General features: G+C 37.3%; 1 protein-coding gene across 2 annotated transcripts in view; it reads left to right on the top strand.

Moving 5' to 3' along the window:
• The window catches only part of bbg (PDZ domain-containing protein big bang), a 537119-nt gene that overhangs the window by 76175 nt on the left and 440451 nt on the right, over positions 1 to 20493 (top strand). For both annotated transcript variants that reach the window (XM_073983226.1, XM_073983227.1), the window contains exon 3: positions 6688 to 9688. In XM_073983226.1, the coding sequence (XP_073839327.1) occupies positions 6783 to 9688 (2906 nt within the window). In that variant the 5' untranslated portion in view covers positions 6688 to 6782. The remainder of the gene's footprint in view (positions 1 to 6687; positions 9689 to 20493) is intronic.

The following is a 20493-nucleotide window of genomic DNA, read 5'->3' as shown; positions in this document are numbered from 1 at the left end:
TTTTTAGAGCCACTTCTGAGGCTCGTGGATTTTTTAAAATATTTTTAGAGCCACTTCTGAGGCTCGTGGATTTTTAAAAATATTTTTATAGGTACTTCAGCGGCTCGTGGATTTTTAAAAATATTTTTAGAGGTACTTCAGAAGCTCGTGGATTTTTAAAAATATTTTTAGAGCGACTTCAGAGGCTCGTGAATTTTTAAAAATATTTTTAGAGCGACTTCAGAGGCTCGTGGATTTTTAAAAATATTTTTAGAGCGACTTCAGAGGCTCGTGGATTTTTAAAAATATTTTTAGAGCGACTTCAGAGGCTCGTGGATTTTTAAAAATATTTTTAGAGGATAAACAGAGGCTCGTGGATTTTTAAAAATATTTTTAGAGGATAAACAGAGGCTCGTGGATTTTTAAAAATATTTTTAGGGAGACTTCAAAGGCTCGTGGATTTTTAAAAATATTTTTAGGGAGACATCAAAGGCTCGTGGATTTTTAAAAATATTTTTAGAGGTACTTCAGAGGCTCGTGGATTTTTAAAAATATTTTTAGAGGTACTTCAGAGGCTCGTGGATTTTTAAAAATATTTTTAGAGCCACTTCTGAGGCTTGCGGATTTTTTAAAATATTTTTAGAGAGACTTCATAGGCTCGTGGATTTAAACAAAATATTTTTAGAGAGAGAGATGCTTGTGGATTTTTAAAAATATTTTTAGAGAGAGAGAAATGCTTGTAAATTTTTAAAAATGTTTTTAGAGCTACTCTAGGGTCGTTGATCTTTAAAAATTTTTCAGGAACATATCTAAAGCTCGTAGATCTTTCAAAAAAATCGTGGATTTTTAAAAATGTTTTCAGAGCTACTATAGGTAGTGGGTTTTTAAAATATTTTTAGAGGGACTGGTAGATTTTTTATAAATATTTTCAGAGCCTCTCTAATGGCTAATTAAGTTTCAAAAATATTTTCCGAGCCAATCCTAAGACTCGTGGATTTTTGAAAATAAATTCAGAGCAACTTCTAAGGCTTGTAGATTTTTAAAAATATTTTTAGAGACAATTCAGAGGCACGTGGATTTTTAAAAACATTTTAAGAGAAAATTCAGAGGCTCGCGGATTTTTAAAAATATTTTTAGAGACACTTCCCTGGCTCGTGGATTTTTAAAAATATTTTTAGAGACACTTCCCTGGCTCGTGGATTTTTAAAAATATTTTTAGAGACACTTCCCTGGCTCGTGGATTTTTAAAAATATTTTTAGAGACACTTCCCTGGCTCGTGGATTTTTAAAAATATTTTTAGAGACAAATCAAAGGCTCGTGGATTTTAAAAAAATATTTTTAGAGACAAATCAAAGGCTCGTGGATTTTTAAAATTATTTTTAGAGACGAATCAAAGGCTCGTGGATTTTTAAAAATATTTTTAGAGGTACTTCGGAGGCTCCTGGGTTTTTAAAAATATTTTTAGAGGTACGTCAGAGGCACGTTTATTTTTAAAAAATATTTTTAGAGGTACTTTAGAGGCTCGTGGATTTTTAAAAATATTTTTATAGGTACTTCAGCGGCTCGTGGATTTTTAAAAATATTTTTAGAGGTACTTCAGAAGCTCGTGGATTTTTAAAAATATTTTTAGAGCGACTTCAGAGGCTCGTGAATTTTTAAAAATATTTTTAGAGCGACTTCAGAGGCTCGTGGATTTTTAAAACTATTTTTAGAGGTACTTCAGAGGCTCGTGGATTTTTAAAAATATTTTTAGAGGTACTTCAGAGGCTCGTGGATTTTTAAAAATATTTTTAGAGCCACTTCTGAGGCTTGCGGATTTTTTAAAATATTTTTAGAGAGACTTCATAGGCTCGTGGATTTAAACAAAATATTTTTAGAGAGAGAGATGCTTGTGGATTTTTAAAAATATTTTTAGAGAGAGAGAAATGCTTGTAAATTTTTAAAAATGTTTTTAGAGCTACTCTAGGGTCGTTGATCTTTAAAAATTTTTCAGGAACATTTCTAAAGCTCGTAGATCTTTCAAAAAAATCGTGGATTTTTAAAAATGTTTTCAGAGCTACTATAGCTAGTGGGTTTTTAAAATATTTTTAGAGGGACTGGTAGATTTTTTATAAATATTTTCAGAGCGTCTCTAATGGCTAATTAAGTTTCAAAAATATTTTCCGAGCCAATCCTAAGACTCGTGGATTTTTGAAAATAAATTCAGAGCAACTTCTAAGGCTTGTAGATTTTTAAAAATATTTTTCAGAGGCAAGTGAATTTTTATAAATATCCTCAAAAGCACTTAACACAATTGTCCAAAAATTTACTGATTTTCATAAAGTCTGCATTAAAATTATAAAATAGAGAAATTGACAACATTAATCCACATAATTTTTTCTTGTTATTGATCTATGTAACAGATTGGAAATTATATTGATTTTCTCACTTATCCTAAAATCTTCCTATATCTATTTTCCACAAAGCCACAATTGCGGTTAAATGGGGGGAAAAGTTGTTATAGTTGTGTGGCTCTTTGTAATTGTGTTAATGCAGGCGGAGAGGAAGAGGTGGAAAGAAGTAAACATTAAAACTAATACATTTAATTTACATAAATGTTCGATTAAATGGAGATTTCCTGGAATTAAAGCAATCAGTGTTGTTTGACTGGCTATGAAAGTGGGAAATTTTCTTTACAAGTTTTGCATGAGAAGTCTTAGCTTATGAGCAACGTTTTTTATTAAAGAAGGTTATGACATTATTTGTAGGGGGAGAGAGAGGACAGAGGAGTGGGAATTCGTCACCTTTCATCAATTAATTTGACCGGGAAAACTGGGAATTGCTTGATTTTGAATTTGTCCAGGTGAAATCATCATAAACTTGAGAAGTTTCAGTCTCAATAACTAGTAAGTCCTCATCTTTACAAGATTTATTTGACAATTTTTGGGACCTTAGGACCTATAAATTTTTTCTACTTCCATAACACTAACCATGTTGATGATCAATTAATTACAAACAAACTTTTTCTTAAAAAACCTTCAACACAATACCTTGCGGCCTAAAAACAGAAACCAACAAAACGCAAAGCACTAAATCATGTGTCCCGAAAAAAAAAAACAATATCTCTTCATGTTACAACTTTCTTGCAACAAGTTGTTAGGATGCAGGTTTTTAGTTGTTGCTGTTTTTGGTCTTTTTTTCCTCTTCACCAAAATCAACAACTTGTTATTGTTGATTTCTTGAAGGCTACCTTGTGCAGTCAAAGAGTTTGGCAGGCCAACGACAACTGCATTCCAGAAAGCATTGGAACTTCAAACTAAAAAAAACAACAAAAAAACAGTTAATTTTTACCACAAAATATTTGGTGTCTAAGTACCGGTTTAAAACCGCAAAATCGCACAAAATACCCTGTGCGGATGCAACAACATCGAAGAAAATTTTGCGTTAAAACAACTTTTACATTTTTTTATGTTGCCTAAGAAGAAATCACGGAAAATCTCTTGTTTTTCGGCATGGCCATAAATGATAGACAGGCGAGCAGATGAAGCCAAACCAACAAGCTTGTGCAGAGGACCAACCTGTGTAAGTAGTAGGTGGCGGCGAAGCAGGTTTCAAGCAGCCTTTAAATATTTAATTGTTGCTTAGTTTGGCAAACTTGATGTTGAAGTTAATTTAAATTTATTGGGTAAATGATTAGCGCTGATGTGTTGCTTGGGTATATGTCCACAAAACAAAAAAAAAAAAAAACAAACAATTAATAAATAAAAAAGAAAATCGTGGAAACTTCGAAATATTTTGTGGGATTATTAAATAGAAATTAACAAACAGAGAAATGGAAAGGCAAACAGATATTAAGCGGAATTATATCAGGAAACCTATTAATTTTCAGTCTTCAAATACTCTTGGATTTTTAAAAATCCACTAGCTGTAGAAGTGACCATGAAAATATTTTAAAAAATCCACGAGCCTCAGAAGTGGCTCTAAAAATATTTTAAAAAATCCACGAGCCTCAGAAGTGGCTCTAAAAATATTTTAAAAAAATCCACGAGCTTCAGAAGAGTTTCTACAAATATTTTAAAAAAATCCACGAGCTTCAGAAGAGTTTCTACAAATATTTTAAAAAAATCCACGAGCTTCAGAAGTGTTTCTACAAATATTTTAAAAAATCCACGAGCCTCAGAAGTGGCTCTAAAAATATTTTAAAAAATCCACGAGCCTCAGAAGTGGCTCTAAAAATATTTTAAAAAATTCACGAGCCTCAGAAGTGGCTCTAAAAATATTTTAAAAAATCCACGAGCTTCTGAAAATTCTCCAAAAATATTTTAAAAAATCCACGAGACTCAGAAGTGTCTCAAAAAATATTTTAAAAAATCCACAAGCCTGAGAAATGGCTCTAAAACTGTTTTAAAAAATCCACGAGCCTCAGAAGTGGCTCTAAAACTGTTTTAAAAAATCCACGAGCCTCAGAAGTGGCTCTAAAAATATTTTAAAAAATCTCCAAGCCTCTGAAGTACCTCTAAAAATATTTTTAAAAATCCACGAGCCTCTGAAGTACCTCTAAAAATATTTTTAAAAATCCACGAGCCTCTGAAGTACCTCTAAAAATATTTTTAAAAATCCACGAGCCTCTGAAGTACCTCTAAAAATATTTTTAAAAATCCACGAGCCTCTGAAGTACCTCTAAAAATATTTTTAAAAATCCACGAGCCTCTGAAGTACCTCTAAAAATATTTTTAAAAATCCACGAGCCTCTGAAGTAACTCTAAAAATATTTTTAAAAATCCACGAGCCTCTGAAGTACCTCTAAAAATATTTTTAAAAATCCACGAGCCTCAGAAGTGGCTCTAAAAATATTTTAAAAAATCCACGAGCCTCAGAAGTGGCTCTAAAAATATTTTAAAAAATCCACGAGCCTCAGAAGTGGCTCTAAAAATATTTTAAAAAATTCACGAGCCTCAGAAGTGGCTCTAAAAATATTTTAAAAAATCCACGAGCCTCAGAAGTGGCTCTAAAAATATTTTAAAAAATCCACGAGCCTCAGAAGTGGCTCTAAAAATATTTTAAAAAATCCACGAGCCTCAGAAGTGGCTCTAAAAATATTTTAAAAAATCCACGAGCCTCAGAATTGGCTCTAAAAATATTTTAAAAAATTCACGAGCCTCAGAAGTGGCTCTAAAAATATTTTAAAAAATCCACGAGCCTCAGAAGTGGCTCTAAAAATATTTTAAAAAATCCACGAGCCTCAGAAGTGGCTCTAAAAATATTTTAAAAAATCCACGAGCCTCAGAAGTGGCTCTTAAAATATTTTAAAAAATTCACGAGCCTCAGAAGTGGCTCTAAAAATATTTTAAAAAATCCACGAGCCTCAGAAGTGGCTCTAAAAATATTTTAAAATATCCACGAGCCTCAGAGTTGGCTCTAAAAATATTTTAAAAAATCCACGAGCCTCAGAAGTGGCTGTAAAAATATTTTAAAAAATCCACGAGCCTCAGAAGTGGCTGTAAAAATATTTTAAAAAATCCAAAAGCCTCAGAAGTTGCTCTAAAAATATTTAAAAAAAAATCCACGATCCTCAGAAGTGGCTCTAAAAATATTTAAAAAAAATCCACGAGTCTCAGAAGTGGCTCTAAAAATATTTTAAAAAATCCACGAGTCTCAGAAGTGGTTCTAAAATTTTTTTAAAAAATCCACGAGCCTCAGAAGTGGCTCTAAAATTATTTTAAATCCACGAGCGTCAGAAGTGGCTCTAAAAATATTTTAAAAAATCCACGAGCCTCAGAGGTGGCTCAAAAAATATTTTAAAAAATCCACGAGCCTCAGCAGAGGCTCTAAAAATTGTTTAAAAAATCCACGAGCCTCAGCAGAGGCTCTAAAAATTTTTTAAAAAATCCACGAGCCTCAGAAGTGGCTCTAAAAATATTTTCAAAAATCCACGAGCCTCAGAAGTGGCTCTAAAAATATTTTAAAAAATCCACGAGCCTTTGAAGTGGCTCTAAAAATATTTTAAAAAATCCACGAGCCTCAGAAGTGGCTCTAAAAATAGTTTAAAAAAACCAGGAGCCTCAGAAGCGGCTGTAAAAATATTTTAAAAAATCCACGAGACTCAGAAGTGGCTGTAAAAATATTTTAAAAAAATCCACGAGCCTCAGAAGTGGCTCTAAAAATATTTTAAAAAATCCACGAGCCTCAAAAGTGGTTCTAAAAATATTTAAAAAAAATCCACGAGCCTCAGAAGTGGCTGTAAAAAGATTTTAAAAAATCCACGAGCCTCAGCAGAGGCTCTAAAAATATTTAAAAAAAAATCCACGAGCCTCAGAAGTGGCTCTAAAAGTATTTTAAAAAAAATCCACGAGCCTCAGAAGTGGCTCTAAAAATATTTTAAAAAATCTACGAGCCTCAGAAGTGGCTCTAAAAATATTTTAAAAAATTCACGAGCCTCATAAGTGGCTCTAAAAATATTTTAAAAAATCCACGAGCCTCAGAAGTGGCTCTAAAAATATTTTAAAAAATCCGCGAGCCTCAGAAGTGGCTCTAAAAAAATTTTAAAAAATCCACTAGCCTCAGAAGTGGCGCTAAAAATATTTTAAAAAATTCACGGTCCCCTTCTGTGATCAATTGATGGTCCTGTTGAAGCCCTGTTGATACCTGGAGATGTTCTTAAAAAATAATACCAACCATAATCGAACTTTTAATAATCTAAACATCTTATTTTACTTCTCTATTTTCAGGTAACGCCATCTAGCGACGTGTAGTAAAAACCAACACCTGCGATCCACTCAATCTTCAGTTTACACCATATGCATGCGACTCTGCTTACCACATCATGGCTGATTATGTTACTGTGGTAGAAGTTGATGATCCACAATCATCATCCAAAGACACAAACCCATTGTTGGCAAATTCACCGCAACACTCAACGAATAGCACCGCATTATCGGCCGCTGATGATCCCTCATTTATAACAGTACTATCGATCAATAACAATAACAGTACAGACAACAACCTCTCAACTGGTGTGGCGGCGAAAACAATGCTTCACAACACACAGGGTGCCGTTCAGCAGCAATTAACCACAACAGAACGCCACAGTACGGACACTAACCTCTCGAACGATGATACTGAAGAGGTTGTGGTCTATCGTTTGGTTGGTGAACGTTTGGGTTTCGGTTTAAAATTTCAAGGTGGCACTCGTAGTGCAGAAAAAGTACAAAAATTATTTATTCAATCATGTGCCAAGGATAGTCCCGCTTCCAAGGTGGTGACCTCATGGGGCCAGCTAAAGGAGGGGGATGAGATTGTGAAAATTGATGAACATTATGTTCGGGACATGACCCGCATTGAATGTGTGAAATGTCTGAAAGATAATGTGGCCATAAAACTGGTGGTGCGTAACGGTAAGGGTTTGAAGCCGGAAGATTTGGATGAGGAGGGCTGTATGGAGAATCAAAGTAGTGTGGGTATGGCAGCTAATGGTAGTAATGGACAAATGAAGGGGGCACCACCGCCACCACCACCAGTACCACCCAGAAAATTGGTAAAGAAACAGAGATCCTGTAAGGATCAGGAGCACAAAGAAGTGGCGCCGCAGAAGCAAGATGTTGTGGACATGTCGGCGGAGCGATCCTTTACCCCACCACCAGATGCGGAGTATTATATCAATTTATTTGCCGAAAATAATGGTGCAAACGGCTCCCTGCTAAGGAATCCCTCACGCAATGGCGAATCCGAGTCCGATGATACTGCCAGTACCATATCCACAGTTATCGATCGTTATTCCATGACCTCCAACTATTCATCAGAGTCTGATCTCTCGGGATTTACTTCTTTGAATAATGGTCAGTCTCTGGGAAAACCCGAACTGGCCAAGGTTTTGAAGCCATTTGCCTTATTGGAGCAAGAATTCAAGGTGGAGGGTGGTGGCCTGGAGGAATCTCTTATAACCGAGGTAATGGAAATGAACCTGAAGCCGGGTAATAATTACGAAAACATAGAATTTAAGAGCGAGAAGGTGAATAACTACGAAAATGTGGAGCTGAAAGTGAAATCGGAAGCACCCAAAGATGAGGTGGATAGAAGTGCAAAAGAAAAAGAGGAAATTGTGGAAATTATGGCAGAGCTCAAGCAATCTCCTCCACCCACACCTAAACCCAGGCAACAGCTTGCCACCTCTCCTGTAGAACCCAAGAAACGCTCCATTATACCCATGCCCCGCAAGCTAAGCATCAATGGCAAACAGGCCATAGAGGTGCCGCCTCCAAAAATCCCCGAGGGAGCCATTGTAACAAAACCTTCTGCAGAGTCACAAAATGGCAAGCTGGCCACAAGTCCAGTTCAGGCTGCTGCTAAGCCCGCTCAAGAACCTCCCACTCCAACCAAAGAATTTAGCACAAAAATCCCCAAGGCCATTCACTCGCCTAGCAGTCAATACCGCTCTCTAGAACGGGCCAAAACGGAGAGTGAAATTAAACTCAAGCAAGAAAGCAGCAAACAGGATAAACTCAAGCTGCAAACTTCGGAATTTTTGGCCCATGAATCTGCCACAAATGGCATGAAAGCAGCAGAGCTGAAACCCAATAAGACACCCTCACCTGTAAAGTCCCGCATACCCATTGTCCTAACACCCAAGAGGTCTCTGGATTTGGAATCCTCGATGGAAAAGAAGGCCATCCAAAAATCTCCCACAAATATACCACGTTTGCTGACCAAGCAAAAATCCGAAACTGACCTCAAACTTAACTATTGCCGCTCCAAGGAAACCAGTCCCACCATGACCAGCAAAAAACTGCCGCTACAAAGGACCATTTCGGCAGATTCTAAAATTAAAATGCCTGAAAGGACCCTGATACCCGTGCTGCATGTCAACAATGGAAATTCCAATGGAACTTCTTCGACAGAGAGCCTGAATTCCAATTCAACGGCCAGCACCACAGCTTCTTTGGGAAGATCTTCGCGGGGTCCCAAACCCAAGCCACCAGAGAGGGTGCAATCGCTCAACAAAACCCAAACCCAAATACCCAAAGCAAATGCAAATGCCACCAACAACGTTACCACCGTAACTGTTGTGGATCGCTCCTCCACAAATAGCCTGGCAAGTCCCCAAACCTCTCCCCTACCAGCCATGCAGACCTTCAAGCAGCCTTCAACACCACCCAAACACCAAGAGAAACCGTTAACACCCCCCTCACCGAATAGGGAGATACGTTTTAAAATTCAAACCTACACTGCCAATAGCAACAGCACCAACAATGCCTTTCAAGAACCCGAAGAGCTGCCCAGCCTATTTGAACTGCAGCGGCGTAATAGCCCCGATACGGCCAGGAAAAATGAGGAATTTTCGACCTTCAAAGCGCCCTCGAACACTAATACTCCTTCAAGCAGTCCCAAAACCGAAGCCAAGCCAGAAATGGAAGATGAATTAGATCGCATTACCCCACCTCCCATGGTAGTGGGTAAATGTGTCAAGGTCAATGATACCGCTCCCATGTATTACTCTAGCTCGAGTAGTGACGAAGAAGAGGAGGAGGAAACCGATCTAAGCGGCGCCTATGATGATGAAAAGGATTATATTTGTGAGGATGGTGAGAAATTGGGTCCACCAGAATTGATTAATGGCCCTGGACCTTCTGAGGCCTATTTCAATCTTTATTGGCACTCGAATATGCTGCCCACAATTGGTGAGGTTGAGGAGGAATGTTCATCGCTGGAACTGCAATCAATGAACAATAATGGGTGAGTAGAAAAACGACTTTCAAAACCCCTCGCGGTTATATTGGCTTTGTAATGGGAGTTTTGAGGTTAAACTGCTCCTGAAAGTAGACTTTAAAATAATTAGATAGTTTAAAAACCGCCCTAGTTAAGGAGGTTTTTTGAAGTAGGACATAGAGGTCAGTAAGTGGTAAAACTAATCTTGAACATGCAGAAGTCGCAGTGGAGATCAGCGAAAGCTAATGTGCCTCCACAAAATTCATTAGAGGTTCATTAGCTTCTACAGAGGGCAGTAGGTGCTCTAAAATTTATTGGGAATTTTAAAAAGTCTCTTGAGATGTTCAGGAGTCTTTGTAGATGCCCTAGAGCCTTAATATGATGTCTCTGTAGATTCCCGGAGGTCTTCACAGATGTCTGAAGGTGGTATATACATATTCTGGTTACATTATGCCTGAAAATATGCCTTAAAAATAATTAGACTTTTCGAAAACCTCCCTAACAACTGGCTCTCTAATGCAGGAGATTTTTTAGTGTTAGAAATAGAGGTCAGTAAGTGCTAAAATAAGTTATAAACATCAAGAAACCCCAGTAGAGATCAGCAGAATCTACTGTGCTTTCACGAACTTAAATAGCGGCCCATTAGCCCCTACAAAGGTCAGTAGTTATCAAAAAAATATTTTCGACTGTCTAAAATACTCTGCAGAAGACCAGTAGCCTTTCTATATGTCCTCAACCTTTGAACGATGCCTCTGTCGAGAGCCAGGAGCCTCCTAAGATGTCAGCAAGTGATATACAAATATTCTCCTTAGATTATGCCTAAAAGTATGCTTCGGAAATAATTAGACTTCCTGAAACCTTCCTAACAATAGGCTACCCAATGCAGGAGATTTTTTGAAGTGTCATGTAGATGTCATTAAGTGATAAAACTAATCCTTAACATCCAGGCGGCCTAGTAGAGGTCAGCAAGACCAACTGTGCCTCCACGAAACTCAGTAGAAGAACATAAGCCCCTGAAGAGGCCAAATATTTTCTAATATCTAAAATTCTCTGCAGTTGAGTAGGCTAGTAGAGGCCAGCAAAACCTACTGTGCCTCCACGAAATTCAGTAGAAGAACATTAGCCCCTGAAGAGGTCAGTAGGTGATCTAAAAATATTTTCAAATATCTATAAGCCTCTGCAGTAGAGTAGTAGACCTTGTAAATGACCAGGAGCCATCTCAGTTGTCAGCAATTGTTCTACAACATTTTTGCTGAGGCTTATGAGCCTTTATGGATATCCACTAACCATTCTAGAGACAAGTAGAAGTCCAAGATCTTCTGTTGATGCTCTGTGGTATTTTTTGGGGTCATAAGAAGCTCTGAAAATATTCTGTAGATGTTCAGCAGGCTTCGCAGATATGAACAGGCGTTCTAAAAATATTTTCATAAATTAATAAGTCCAGACGCTTTTGTAGATAAAGAGAAATGTTTCTGGAGGTTGGTAGGTGTTCCCAAAATATATTTAAGCAGGATTCAGATTTCTGGAGTCTCTATAGGATTCCTCAAAAGGTTTTATGCACGTCAGGTAGTCTTTCTTGAAGAACTCCAGAAACGTCTGTAGGAAAGTTTCGTAGAGCTCAGGAAGGGCTCTAAAATATTATGCATGTGTTTAATAGCCTTCGTGGATGTGAGCATGTCTTCTAAAAATATTCTTAAAAATCTATGAGCATTTGTAGAGGTGCAGGAGCTTTTGTAGATATCCAGGAACCTTTCAGGAGGTCGGTAGATAATATCTAAATATTCTTAATTTTTCTCGAACCACCAAAATGGTTCAGGAGCCTCCTCAATATGTTTTTTGACATCTACAAGTCCCAGTAGTCTTTGTTGGTTTATTCAAAAAGATTTTTGGCATCTGTATTCCTCTGCAGATGTCCAGGAACATCTGTAGGTGTCCAGGAGCCTAGGTAGAGACCAGTAGGAGCTCAAAAAATATTCTATAGATTTTTAGAAGACTTTCCACATGTCAGAAAGTGTTCTTAAGATATTCTTAAAAATGAAGCAGCCACTGTAGATGCCCTGAAGCTTTTGTAGATATTCGGAATTTTTTTAAGAGGTCGGTAGGTGTTCTTCATATATTCTTAATCACTCACGAGTCTCTGTAGGGGTTCAGAAGCCTATAAAAGTTTCTTTTGGCATCTGCAAGTCTTTGTGGAACTCCAGGAACGTCTGTAGATGCTCAGGAGCTTTTGTGGAGCTTAGTAAGTACTCTTAAATATTCTGTGGATGTCCACGAACCTTTGCAGGTATCAGCGGATATTTTAAAAATATTCTTAGAAATCTATAAGCCTACGAACATCTTTAGATATCCAGGGAAGTCCGTTGATGTCTAGAAGCTCTTGTAAAATGTTTTTTGACATCTGCAAGACCCAGTAGAAGTCTGGAGCATTTATTGGTTTTCTTTATAAAGGTTTTTTTGGCATCAGTATTCCTTTGCAGAAGTTCAGGAACGTCTGTCCACGAGCCTTTGTAGAGGTCAGTAGGAACTCAAAAAATATTCTATAGATCTTCAGTAGACTTCCTACATGCCGAAAAGTGTTCTTAAAATATTTTTAAAAGTGAGCCAGCGTCTGTAGAAGCCAAGAAGCTTTTGTAGATATCCGGAATTTTTTCAAGAGGTCGGTAGGTGCCCTTCAAATATTCTTAATCACTTGCCAGCCTCAGAAGGGATTCAGGAGCCTACATACAGTCTGTCGCAAAAGTTAGTATACACTGTTGAAACCAAAATGTATTAGAGATAAATATCACTATAACATATTGAAAACAACAAACAATTAGTTTTATTTGATAGACAAGAAGGTTGTCTTCTGTAATAACAATTAAAAGTGCGCAATATTTGCATACATTAGCAAATGTAGGGTTCGAATCCCAAAAAGACCAAAATTTATGTCGCAAAAGTTAGTATACAACTGAGAATCCTCGTGGAACTGTGTAAAAAATGCTTGATATTTTTGAACAAAATGAAACTAAATCTGTACTTAAGATCATAAAAAGTATATTAATTGGTTTTAATGGCAGTTATAGTACTTATAGTGACAAGTCCAACGTACACTGGGTCGTAAAATCCACAAAAATTGGTCATCTGCAAATACAACAACTGTAGCAACAAAATTCCGGGTGTTATGTCCTGTTTATGGATTCTAAAGCCATGAAATGCTCAGAAAAGCTCTAAAGTTCCAATATGGGGTGATCTTGATCGAGTTTCGGCTTGTCCTGTTTGAAAAAACGGGAACTTCTTGAAGGAAACCCATACTTTTGAGGCGGTTGTCCTTTTGAAACGTGTAATAATCCTTAATCCTTACACATAAGGACTTTCCTTTTCAGTTAATTTTCTCACAAGTTATATACCTTTTCACATTCCCACCAAAAACAAATAGTAGGAGAACCTCAAGTTCGGGTGTAAGTTCTACAGTGATATTCCACCACCACAGAAGGATATGATAGCTCATTAAAGATTTTAATACAGAGCTTTCTCTGCTGTTATAACGCATAGATTGTGCAACAACGTTCTGAAAAGCTGTGTTCGCTTCACTTAGGACCAAAATACAACTAAATGGATCAGTTAGAAGTAGTTCATTAGACATTAGTAGTACATTAGACACTAGGGATATGGGAAGCATGTTCGATACTGCTAAAAGGCCGGTAGGACAGTTTAACTGTAGGGCTTACAACGGACCTTGAGGTTCTCCTACTATTTACTTTTGGTGGCAATATGAAAAGGGGCAATTTTGTGAGAAAATTAAACCAAAAAGACAGTCCTTATGTGTAAGGATTAAGGATTATTACATGTTTCAAAAGGACAATGACCTCAAAAGTATGGGCTTCCTTCAAGAAATTCCCGTTTTTTCAAACAGGACAAGCCGAAACTCGATCAAGATCACCCCATATTGAAACGTTAGAGCTTTTCTGAGCATTTCATGGCTTTAAAATTCATAAACATGACATAACACCCGGCATTTTGTCGCTACAGTTGTTATATTTGTAGATGACCAATTTTTGTGGATTTTACGACCCAGTGTACGTTGGACTTGTCACTATAAGTACTATAACTATCATTAAAACCAATTAATATACTCTTTATGATATTAAGTACAGATTTAGCTTCTTTTTGTTCAAAAATATCAAGAATTTTTTACACAGTTCCACGAGGATTCTCCATTGTATACTAACTTTTGCGACATAAATTTTGGTCTTTTTGGGATTCGAACCGTACATTTGCTAATGTATGCAAATATTGCGAACTTTTAATTGTTATTACGGAAGACAACTTTCTTGTCTATCAAATAAAACTAATTGTTTGGCGTTTTCAATAAGTTATAGTGATATTTATCCCTAATACATTTTGGTTTCAACGGTGTATACTAACTTTTGCGACAGACTGTAGGTTTCTTCAAAGCCTTTATTGGTTTCTCCAAAAAGATATTTGGCATCTGTATTCCTCTGCAGAAGTTCAGAACGTCTGTAGGTGACCAGGAGCCTAGGTAGAGATCAGTAGGAGCTCAAAAAATATTCTATAGATCTTCAGTAGATTTCTCACATGTCAGAAAGTGTTCTTAAAGTATTCTTAAAATTGAAGCAGCCTCTGTAGAAGCCCAGAAGCATTTGTAGATACCCAGAAATTTTTCAAGATATCTTTAGGTTTTTTCCAAATATTCCTAATCACTCACGAACCTCTGTAGGGGTTCAGAAGCCTATAAAGGTTTCATCAAAAATGATTCTTGACATCTGCAAGCCTTTGTGGAACTCCATGAACGTCTGTAGATACTCAGGAGCTTTTGTGGAGCTTAGTAAGTACTCTAAAATATTCTGTGGATGTCCACGAGCCTTCGCAGGTATCAGCAGATATTTTAAAAATATTCTTAGAAATCTGTAAGCCTCTGTAGATGTCTACGAACATCTTTAGATATCCAGGGAAGTTCGTTGATGTCTAGAAGCTTTTGTAGGGGTCAGTAGTAGTTCTAAAATATTCGGCAGAGTTCAGGTGGCGCTCGACAATTTTTTTTAAACTCATATAGTCTCAAGCAGCGGACAGATGGCGCTGTAAACTATTCTTGAAACTAAATCAAACATTGACGTACAGGTGGCGTCCTATAAATAATCTTACAACTCCCCAAGCTAGATGTCTACGAACATCTTTAGATATCCAGGGAAGTCCGTTGATGTCTAGAAGCTTTTGTAGGGGTTAGTAGTAGTTCTAAAAATATTCGGCAGAGTTCAGGTGGCGCTCGACAAATATTTTTTAAATTCAAGTAGTCTCAAGCAGCGGACAGATTTCTACGAACATCTTTAGATATCCAGAGAAGTCGGTTGATGTCTAGAAGCTTTTGTAGGGGTCAGTAGTAGTTCTAAAATATTCGGCAGAGTTCAGGTGGCGCTCGACAAATTTTTATAAACTAAAATAGTCTCAAGCAGCGGACAGATGGCGCTGTAAATATATTCTTGAAACTCAATCAACCCTTGACGCACAGGTGGCGTGCTATAAATAATATTACAACTCCCGAAGCTAGAGGTCTACGAACATCTTTAGATATCCAGCGAAGTTCTATTCGGCAGACTTCAGGTGTCGCTCGACAAATATTTTTGAAACTCAAGTAGTCCCAAGCAGCGGACAGATGGCGCTGTAAAAATATTTTTGAAACTCAATCAACCCTTGACGTACAGGTGGCGTCCTATAAATAATCTTACAACTCCCGAAGCTTCTCTTGGCGCTAGAGGAGTTATAAAATTGTTGCTGAAAACTCACCAGCCACTTTGGTCGCCCTAGAAATACTTCTGGAAGTCTTTGGAAGTCCAATGACTTTTGTAGGGGTGAGTAGGTCTCCTAAAAGTATTGTGTAGATATGCTCCGATGTCAGAATGTGCCCTAAAATAATCTTAAAAATTCAGGAGTCTCTATAGAGGTCAAGGAACATCTACAGATATCTTGGAACCTTTCTTCAGAGTCTCTAGGAGTTCCAAAAGTCTTCGTAGACCCTTGCGAATATCTCAAGACTTCCATCAGAGTTTTTAGCCTTCGAGGACCCTTGGTAGAGATATGCAGGTGTTTCAAAAAAATCTGCAACTTTCTATGTAGCCATGTCAATTTCCAGGAGCTTTTGTAGGGGGAAGTACGTGCCTAAGAATTATTTATTTAAATGTCCAGGAGCCTCTTTAGATGTTGATGAGTATCTGTAGTTTTCTGGGAAACTTTCCTGTGTGTCAGTAAGTGTACGTAAACCTTTACGAGCCTCTTAAGACTTCCAGAAGCATTTGCATAGATCAATAAGAGTAATAAAGGTTCTAGTGAATCCAAGGACCGCCTGTTAATGTCTAGAAACTTATCAAGGTTGCAGCAAGTGTCATAAAATCGTGTACGGATGTCTAGGAACCTCTCTTGGTGTTCAGAAGTATTTGTAGATATCTGTTAAGCTTTCTAGGAAGTCGGTAAGTGTTCTAAATTTGTTTTTAAGTCCTTACGAGCCTTTCAAGGGATTCATCAGCCTCTGACGGCTTCCAGAAGCCATTGTATAGGTCCGTAGGTACTTTAAAAATATTTCTCTACAACAGCAAGACTCTAGGAAGTCCAGGAAAGTCTGTAAATGTCCAGGTGCCTTAATAGGGGTCGGTAGGTGTCCTAAAATATTCTGTACATATGCACTGATGTTAGGAGATGTTCTAGAAATATTCTTAAAAATCCAGGGCTCTCTCTAGATGTCAAGGAAAGTTTGTAGACAAAACGGGGGCAAATTTAGAAGTATATAGGCCTTCTAGAAGTAGTCTTACACAGACTCTCCCTTTGTAAAGGCCTCTGTGGAATTTAAATAACCTTTGTAGAGGCAGGTGGTTGCTTTAAAGGAGCATTAGGAGCGTCTGTGGACATTCTGGGACATTTGTTGAAGTCGGAAGGCCCTCTAAAACTAGTCTTACACATTTTCGGGCCTTTGTATGGGACCAGGAGCCCCTGTGGCATTCCAAAAACATTTGTAGAGACCGCCAGGTGTCTCAAAAATATTTCCTATCATCTGCAAAAAGTCCAGAAATCCCTGTATATTTTTAAGAGTATTTGTTGAGGTCCAATTATGCTCTTACAAATGTCTTTAACATTGCCCAAGCTGTGTAAAAGCCCTGAAACCTGCGTAGATGCTGTAAGAATATTCCTCAAAGCCTGGAAGGTTCTGTGGACTTTCCAGGAGTCTGCGTAGATGTCGATAGACGATCTGAAAACATTCTTAAACGCCCACAATCCTCTGCAGAATTCTAATAGCCTCTCTGGATACTTTAAAGCCTAAAGTAGATGCTCTTAAAACATTCGTAAACATCGTTGAGCTTTTGTGGATGGACCAATGAGCCTTTGTTGAGGTTCATATGTACGCTAAAATTATACCAAAGCTATAATGAGCTTCCACATATATTCAGGAGCCTGTACAGATGCTAGTAGATAATCTAAGTATATTAAAGGAATATTTTGCTGACCTTTCAATGTACCAGTAAGTGCTCCTGGATATTTAACATAAAGGAGCCACCCTAGAAGTCGAATTATTTCTGTAGGTGCTCAGGAGCCTTCCTTGAGGCTCTGGGGTGCTTAGAAATAATCTTAAAAATGTTTGAGCCATTGTGCATGCCCAGAAGACTTTGTTGGATCCAATAAGTACTGTAAAAATATTTTTGAACGTCTGCGAACCCTTATAACGATGCAAAAGCCTCTTTGGATGTCCAGGATCTCAACGTTGTGTGGTATAAAAATGTTTTTTTTTAATTCCACGAGGTTTTGTAGTGAGTACTGATGCTCAGCAAAGATTAGTTACTGCTTTTAAAATATTTAAAAAAATTCAAAAGGTCTCCAAGAACTTCTGAAGAAACCAATTGATACCTTAAAAATTCCACGAGCCTCTACAGATGCCAAACGGGGCTGTAAAAGTAATCATAAAAATCCGCAAAATACTTCAGGGGTCTACAAGCGCAGGTATTTACTGCTGAACCTCTGTAGAGATCAGCAGGTGCAGTATGAATATTCATAGAAATTCTCAAACTGCTAAATAATCGACGTGGTCTTCAAAAACATTTTTAATGCTCAACGAACCCTTATAGAGGCAAGGTGGCGTATAGAAAATATTCATTCAACTGAACAAGTCGCTGTGATGGCCAGATGACATTCTAAACATAATCTCTAAACTCAACAAGATTTTGTGGAGGACAGATGGCATTCTAAGAAATCTTAAAACTCAATTAGGCTTTGTAGAAACCAGATGTCGCCTTTAAACTATTATAATACCCCAAAGAGGCTTTGTATAATGCACCTAGTGGTCTACAAACATTTTCAAAACTCTGAAAGTTTCTGTAGGGGCTAGGAGTCACTAAAAAAATATTCTCGCAGCTCCACAAACTTCTGTAAAAGCCAGGGATGCTGCAAGATTATTTTTAAAAATTTACCAGCCAGATGTCAGATAACGCTGTTTAAATATTCTTAAAAAAAACCCATAAAGCTTCTACAGAGCTCCACTAGACTCAATGACAATCCTTAAACCTCTTCATAGATCAAGCAGCACTTTAGAAATATTCTAAAAAATCCACTAGCCTCAGTCGAGACCATTATTACTCAAAAAATATTCTTACAATTCAGTGAGCCTTTATGGCGGCCAGATGGCATTGTAAAAATTTTCTTCAAACTTCACGAGTCTCTGCAAAAGCCAGGTGTCGCTCTTAAGCTAATTCATAAACCCAAGACGGCTTTGTAGAGTACATGTGACCGTCAAAAAGACTAGACAGTGGTGCTTAAATAGGATTAGGATTCAACGAGCTATTGTAGTGTGCAGATGGCGCGGATAAAAATTCTTTAAACACTACTATTCTCCATAGAAGCCATGTGTCACTCTTTAACTATTCCATAAACTCAAGGAGCCTCTGTAGAGTTCAGATGGCTCTTGAAAACATTCTTACAACTCCACAAACTTTTATAGACACTGTTAAATTATTTATGAAAATTTACAACCACGACAGAGGTCAGATAGCGCTGTATAAATATTGTTACGGAATTAGGTTTAACTAATCTCCGTGTAGACGTTGTTTTATTCCCCAGTACGATTTGTACCAAATAAAACAGGGTTCGTTTTAGATTACGTTTCTACAATGCTTTATTTACTTTATTACATTTATTCGGAACCGACTTTAATTACTAAGCACACAGCAAGTCTCTAGTTAGCACGCAGCACTTCTTTAACCGATCTGTTCAGTTCAACGCTTAAAACACAACTCACCTCGTCATTGCCAGTTCCCCTGTATTTATACCCCAAAGTCTCCTTGGTCTAGAATTATCCAGAAAGTCTGGCAACACCTCGAATCTGTGCAACGAACACACAGACGCACATTCGCACTAAGCGAACAACCATACTCACATACATACATGGGGGGAATACAGGCGGACGACAAGCAAAGTAATGACGTAATTACAACAACAAACAAATGCAAGAAATAAAGAAGTGACAAACTAAACAATAATTACATGACTATGGCAGAACAAAATAAAAGCACATTAATGAAAGGTAAAGTAACATCCAGAATAATGAAGAGAGTTCTACATGGTAGTTGTTGTTGCTTAAATAAAGTAACTGCGTAATAAAACTTTACGTTACAATTCAAATTTTTAAATTAACGGAAATTAAACTAAATTAACTTAAACCTATCAGTTACATTCGTAACAATATTGTTGAAGTTAAAACACCCTTTGTACGGCGTGGTGGCGTTCTATAAATAATCCAACTACTTCACAAGCTTTTGTGAAATTCAGAGGCGCTTTACATTCCTCTACAGGAACCAGATGGCGCTCGAAAATTCTTCTTAAAAGCCTCTGACAAGGGCCAAAAACCTATATTCCATTGAATGTTCTAGAATATTGAAAAAAGTCCCCCCTACTACACAGTCTGGACATTCTTAGCAAATTTCAGGCTCCATAACTTCTGCCAAAGTTCATAGACCTTACCTTCGATTTACTTTCCCCCATTTACCTTCCCTCTTCCAATCACACTTCATCTGATAATATAAATTCCCCCATTATTTCTCACATACTTCAGAATAAATTTATGGCCACTAATTTCCATACTTATCAGCCACTTCACACCCCGGTACGAATTGCAATTTTCAAAATTGCGATTGTTATCTGCTTGGTGGTGGTGTACCTTTTTTTGTCAGTAGTATCTGGAACAATATTTTACTAACACACATTGTGAGTAATAATTAAAATATGGCTAAGAAGTAGAGGAGGACGAGGAGCGAACACCAAAACAGGTGAACATATTAAACACTGCTGTCGGTGTAACAAATCAAAGTGTGAATGCAACAACACCACCAAATCACACACTTCTTTGCTGTGCGTCTATGCGTTCGGGGCTGATAAGCAAATTCCCCCATATCTTTTTGGGTTGATAAGAGCTAAACATATGACACCGGCTTTTGATAAGAAGCCGCAAAGTGAACAGTGAGAATGGGAGAAGAGAATGTTAAGCGTTAATGAATGTTTTGATGAATTTCCCAAAAGGGGGAGAGTAGATTATGTGGGGTCAGGTAGACTTTGGTAGGAGCTATAGTAATAAAATCTCGGGCTTCTCAAACTTTCAAAATATTTTTAGATAAACATCAGAGGCTCGTGAATTTTTTTAAAATATTTTTAGGGCGACGTCTGAGGCTCGTGGATTTTTAAAAATATTTTTAGAGACATTACAGAGGCTCGTGGATTTTTAAAAATATTTTTAGAGCCACTTCAGAGGCTCGTGGATTTTTAAAAATATTTTTAGAGCCACTTCAGGGGCTCGTGGATTTTTA

This window comes from Musca autumnalis, unplaced genomic scaffold (genome assembly GCF_047663935.1).
Source record: "Musca autumnalis isolate F117 unplaced genomic scaffold, ASM4766393v1 scaffold_4, whole genome shotgun sequence".
Classification (NCBI taxonomy): Eukaryota; Metazoa; Arthropoda; class Insecta; order Diptera; family Muscidae; genus Musca; species Musca autumnalis.
This window is presented reverse-complemented; position numbering and strand designations above follow the sequence as displayed.